This window comes from Homalodisca vitripennis, chromosome 8 (genome assembly GCF_021130785.1).
Source record: "Homalodisca vitripennis isolate AUS2020 chromosome 8, UT_GWSS_2.1, whole genome shotgun sequence".
Classification (NCBI taxonomy): domain Eukaryota; kingdom Metazoa; phylum Arthropoda; class Insecta; order Hemiptera; family Cicadellidae; genus Homalodisca; species Homalodisca vitripennis.
Window position 1 is genome coordinate 24,021,102 of NC_060214.1, and position 6,000 is coordinate 24,027,101.

General features: G+C 33.2%; 1 protein-coding gene across 1 annotated transcript in view; it reads right to left on the reverse strand.

Annotated features, from left to right (window-relative positions):
* LOC124367435 (clustered mitochondria protein homolog) overlaps positions 1-2,423 on the reverse strand; it is a 72,766-nt gene extending 70,343 nt beyond the window's left edge. Inside the window, 1 exon segment of the mRNA XM_046824245.1 lies at positions 2,254-2,423. Within this exon segment, the coding sequence (XP_046680201.1) occupies positions 2,254-2,341 (88 nt within the window). The 5' untranslated portion in view covers positions 2,342-2,423.
* Between the last annotated feature and the right edge of the window lie 3,577 nt (positions 2,424-6,000).

Here is a 6,000-nt window from a genome sequence, read left to right on the forward strand (position 1 = left end):
AAAAATAATCATTATTATTGTTAAACTATAATTCAAAACAACCTTTATTCAACATTTTTACAAATACATATAATACAAACAAAATATAGTGTAAATTTGTTTGATTACATGTCTTACCTAATTTATAAACTCTAATCCTGATCTATAGTAACTTAGTCAATATGATAAATGAAGCATATTGTACATCATAATTTCAGTCTTTACGGTTGTTGAAGAAAATGATCAAAGGATACAAAGATCAGCAATTAAGTATTGCTTTAAGTTTAGCTTCTTTTTAACATTTATAAAATTATTCAAGGCAAAAATATGTACCTATAAATAAATTATTAAAATGTAATGCCTGCAAATTGAATTGGTTTCTCCTTGTAAATTATACATTAACCTGTGGGACAATCAGCTGACTACGTTTCTAGGTTAGCTAAAGAATTAAAGAAACTGCTTTATTTAGGTAACTGTCCTTTGGTAGCCTTAGTGAAAAAGCAGTTTCCATGATGAGTTATAAATCAATGGTTTGAAAACTTAAATCTCAAAATATTCGCTTCACTGACTCCTGCCTCTACTGTAAATGTAACATAATTCGAATAGATTATTTTGTTAGTTAAATATGTGTGAGAAATGATACGGTTGGAGTCAACGGCATGCAAATATATTTTACCACTTAAATTTTACCCAGTACGTAGCTTATACAGCAATTCCTTAATATAGCACACAAACAGTACAGGACCAAGAATAGAGCCAGTGGTACATTACTTTCACTATTCACTTCTATAATCTACTTTCACTAAAAACACTAACTTATAGATATAGATTTAAAACACTTAGAAAACAGCTAACACTTGGTATCTGTAACAACACAGAATGTGTAAGAGCACTCACTTTTGCTGTGCCTCAATAGCTACAGTACAGTACACGGTCAACACAACAATTGAATCAAGGAACCAAATTAAATACAATAACAGGTACTTTGGTATCATCCAAATGCCACTATTTTTGCAAAAGTTTCTCTTACCCGGAACCTAAGAAACTATATTATTAGAAAGAACAGACTTTATTTCACTATGTTAATTATATATGCCATTATAAAGATTGGTTCTTGTTTTCTGCCTCCCAAAGGGAAGTGATGTCAGTGAGGCGACCACCACTCTGTCCCTCTGTCCCCCAAAGTACCCGAAAAGATTCTAATCATAGTTATTTAAAATTAATTATTGCCAACTCTTTGTAATGGGCTGCAGTATAATAAGAGGCCACCACCACAATAGAATCATATTTATGATTATCTAAACTATAGAAACAAAAATGTTAACACGAATTACGTTAAATATAGAAACTATCTATGTTGTGTATGTATAAAATGTAACAAACAAAACAGTTTAACACTTAGTTACTTTTTACTGTTTTTAAGGATATACTATAATTCTATTGTGGTGGTGGCCTCTTATTATACTGCAGCCAAAGAGGCTATTATGATCTGAAATAGGTACCTGTAACACAATTTGTTTCGACACTTTGGTTTCAGTAATTTATATGATCATAGATGTCAATGATTCAATTTTGATGCAATTCGCCTATTTATTTATTTATTTAAGTCTGTTATACTACAGTCCTCAATATATCCTAGCATTGAATGGGTAATCTCTTCTGTAAATGATACAATCAAAGGTTATACTATAAAACACGTAACATATATTACAATATGCCTTTAATTAAATTAAGGCTACGAAGTTTACTACAACTTAAACTTCAACTTATTATCGATATTATACAAAGATATGTACATCACGATAAGCTCTAGTATACATAAGACTGAAGATATGACCTTTCATTCATAAATATCTAGGTTATAATTCTGATATTACAACAAGCTCTCAAGGAATTTAATTAAATACTGTTTCACATTTTTCATTCAATAATACACTATAGGTTGTGTTTATCAAATTTTGATACTGAAATCAGCATAAACATATATCAGCTGTTTCATTCATGATTGATCAGGAAAATTTTTTCCTCAAAATGCTCTTCATCAGATGGAATGGAATAATTTTTATTACGCCAATAGACCCACAATAATATGAAATCGTTAAAGATATGATTTATTACTTTTATATGAAATACATTATTTATTAGAGACAAGAAATGTTAATTCATTTTATAAATTATTGATGAAAATCGTTGAGATTGTACCGGTTACATCATCAAGGTTACATAGGAATAACCCGACTTACCAAACAATTTTAAAAACGTCAAAGTACTTACTTGTGTTTAACTTGACAAGGCCTACGTCAACTCCGTTTTCCAGTTCTCCTTCTGAAACACCATTTTCGACCGAGGATTCCAATGCCATGGTAAATTTTCACACACACTTTTCACAACCACAACCCCACAGACAATTTTGCAGACTGCACTTGCACTGTGCACATGTGCCTTTCAGATCGTGAGTAAAGTTTTACCATTGGCTAAAAGAAAGTGGGATGGTAGATATTATTTTGAATAAAAATAGCCTAAATAAACATATTTTCTTTATAAGAACAAATATTTAATAAAAATTTATCAGTGAATGAAATTAAGTTGTAGATAATTTCAATATATTTAAGAAAAATGTTTAATTTTATATAAGTTATTTCAATTCCAATATCCCACACATACAAATCCAATGCTACCATACAATGTTGGTTCAATAGATATCGTCAAATCATGAATAAAAGTGGAAAATTATAGCTCTAATAAGTAAAATAATGGACTGTATTTAGTAAAACTCTTCGCTAGCGTAAAAGGTAACAAGGATGACTCTTAGTATTAAAATATTTCACAAGAAACAGACTAGCTCTTTACATGCTTATCAGTAGTATCAGCTGACTAAAACCGCGGGGAATTTGAATTTGTTTAACCTTCGGCCTGCAAACTAATTCTTCAAAAGTTAACGGCTGGTATGATAATTAAACGTTGTTTCTCTTTATGTATGCTCAATTAATGAAAATAATACCCGGAAACTTTAATATTTTACTTTATTAGGATTACTTTTAATAGTTTGCTAGTACTAACACTAAGGGTGATAAACCAACCAGGAGATTAGTTTACTACATTAGTCAAAGTCAAAGTCAAAATTCTTTATTCCATTGATCAATACATAATTAAAATAGGAATCGTCAATAAATATAGTTAATTTAACATTGAAATAGATTCAAACAGTAAGATTACAACAATGAAAATTATTTTTAATTAAATGTAAAATAGATTATTTATAGATATAGATAAAATCTTTTTAGTTAAAATACCTATCAACTCCACATCACATTTCAAACATTCCTGAATCGTATAAAAAGGATTTATTTGCAGCCAATCAAGGATCCTGTTTTTTAAACTTTGTTAAAGAAGTGTTCCTGGCTGAACTGTGTAATTTGTTAAAAAATCTTATTGCATTTATCTAGTGAGATGATCCAATTTTAGCCTATCTATGTTGGGGTATATCTAATTTGTATCTATTGCAGGTTAATTAATTATGAATTTCACTCCTGCTTGAAAAAATATGAATGTTAGTTTTAACGAATATTAAAATTTGGTATATGTAAAGATTAATGTTTGTAATAAATTTTGCTATGAATAAATAAAGGCCTACAATGATCTTGTGGTGCCACTCTATAAATAGTCCTGCGTCTTTTATAATTCTATTATTTACAAAAAGTGATGTGTCGTCTGCATAGATGACTGAGTTTAGATTGAGATTGTTTGGCAAATCATTTATTATAAACTAAAAATAAAAAAGGACTAACCCCTGAGGTACTCCTATTGTGACAGTTTTCATTGTTGTGTTAGATCCTTTCCTATACAAAAGTAACAAAATAGAGAATGAAACTACAAGTTTGGAAATGGAACACCTCAGTATACCCCTAGTCTGTGAAGTAACAGTTGCCTCTATCAAACTTTCTGGAAAAGAACAACTTTATATGATAGGTGTATATCGGCCTCCTAATAATCTGACTGACATCACAGCAGAAGCTATCGAGGTCCTTCATAAAGTTCTGGATAACATTCCGACTCACAGCAGAATTATTTTGATTGGGGATATAAATATTGACATTTTAAGACCTACTAGGGAAACTATTATGTTTGATGAATTTCTTTTGTCCCATAACATGACACGACTCCAACTTTCAGCGACCAGAGTATTTCAAGGTCATCAGTCCTCCATAGATGCTATCTGCACAAATGCTGAAATTGATGAATCTCAAGTGAAAATTCTCCATACTGGTATAAGTGACCATTTCGGACAACTTTGTTATCTGCCTCTGTCTGTTGAATAAAAAAAAACTACTACCTCCTCTCATCGACACGTAAGTCCAGAGAACTTAACAAATCTCAAACGATATTTGGCTGAGGAATCTTGGACTAATGTAATTCAACAAGATAGTGTGGAAGAGGCCTACAGACAATATTTGAAGACAATAACATACTTTTTAGATCTCACTTGTCCAATCAAGAAATTCAGAGTTGTGGCAAAACCAAAAGCTCGACCATGCTATGACGAAGAAGCTCTCCGCTTAAAGAAAGATTTTCTTAAAGCAAATGAGAGATGTTGTCTTTCTGGCAGCCAAGAGGATAAACAAACTTCTACGCAGCTAAAGAAGGCTTACGACTTAAAACTAAGGACCTTAAGACAAGAGGCTAGTGCTGCTCATATTGACAATGCTGCTAACAAAAATAAGGCTGTTTGGGAGATCATAAACAGCGAGAGAAATCATCAGCACAAGGACACAATTTCTGGATTTGACTTCATAGTTAAAAACGGAGACAAAATTGACGACCCTATAGATATAGCCAACCATTTTAACAACTATTTCTCAACTATTGCTGATGAAACTCTCAAACAGAACCTGTGCATCAACCCAACAATGCAATTTGTTCAGAACCCACCTGTTGGAATGCCACTCACCTCTATGGAACCCACATCAATTGAAGAAATAAGTAAAGTAATAGACTCACTAAAAACAAAATCCTCTTTTGGCTTAAATGAAATATCCTCAAAAATTCTAAAATTTTGTAAAAATGAAGTAGCGGTACCGATTTTTCATATCACACAACTGTCTCTTCTGCATGGTACTTTCCCCTCAAGTATGAAAATTTCCAAAGTTATCCCTCTTCACAAAAAAATCCAGTAAACACCACATAGAAAATTTTAGGCCAATATCTTTAATTCCAACTGAATCCAAAATTATTGAGAAAATTGTACTCTCTAGACTTTTCAAGCATCTTCAACTGAACAACCTTTTGACAGAGGAACAGCATGGTTTTATTAAGGGACGATCCACCATGACTGCAATAGTAGATCTGTTTGAGCACATTGTGGACAATATCGAGGCTGGAAATAATGTAGTGGGAGTGCAACTTGACTTGAGTAAGGCATTTGATTGTCTAAGCCATGACTTGATTATAAGAAAACTTTTTCATCTAGGAATCCAAGGAACAGCACTTTCATGGTTCTCAGCATACCTTGAAGGAAGACGCCAGGTTGTAGAAGTGACTCAGACCATAAAAAGAATTACTACAATTTCTAGATCTGAGGTCCTGTCAATAATTTAGCGCAAGGCGAAAGGTTCCGCTTGGATTGCTCTAGCGGGCGAGGGGATAGAGGCGCTGGGATTTCTCTAGCGCAGGGCGAAAGGTTCCGCTTGGATCGCTCTAGCGGGGAAAGACGAAGAGGGCGCTGGGATTTCTCTAGCGCAGGGCGAAAGGTTCCGCTTGGATTACTCTAGCGGGCGAGAGGATAGAGGCGCTCGGATTTCTCTAGCGCAGGAAGAAAGGTTCCGCTTGGATCGCTCTAGCGGGGAAAGACGAAGAGGCGCTGGGATTTCTCTAGCGCAGGGCGAAAGGTTCCGCTTGGATTGCTCTAGCGGTACGCAAGGATCTGTGTTGGGGCCTGTACTTTTTATATTATTTACTAATGATTTTCCTAACGTTTTACATTCATACAGTAATTTAGTCATGTATGCTGACGATTCTATGCTA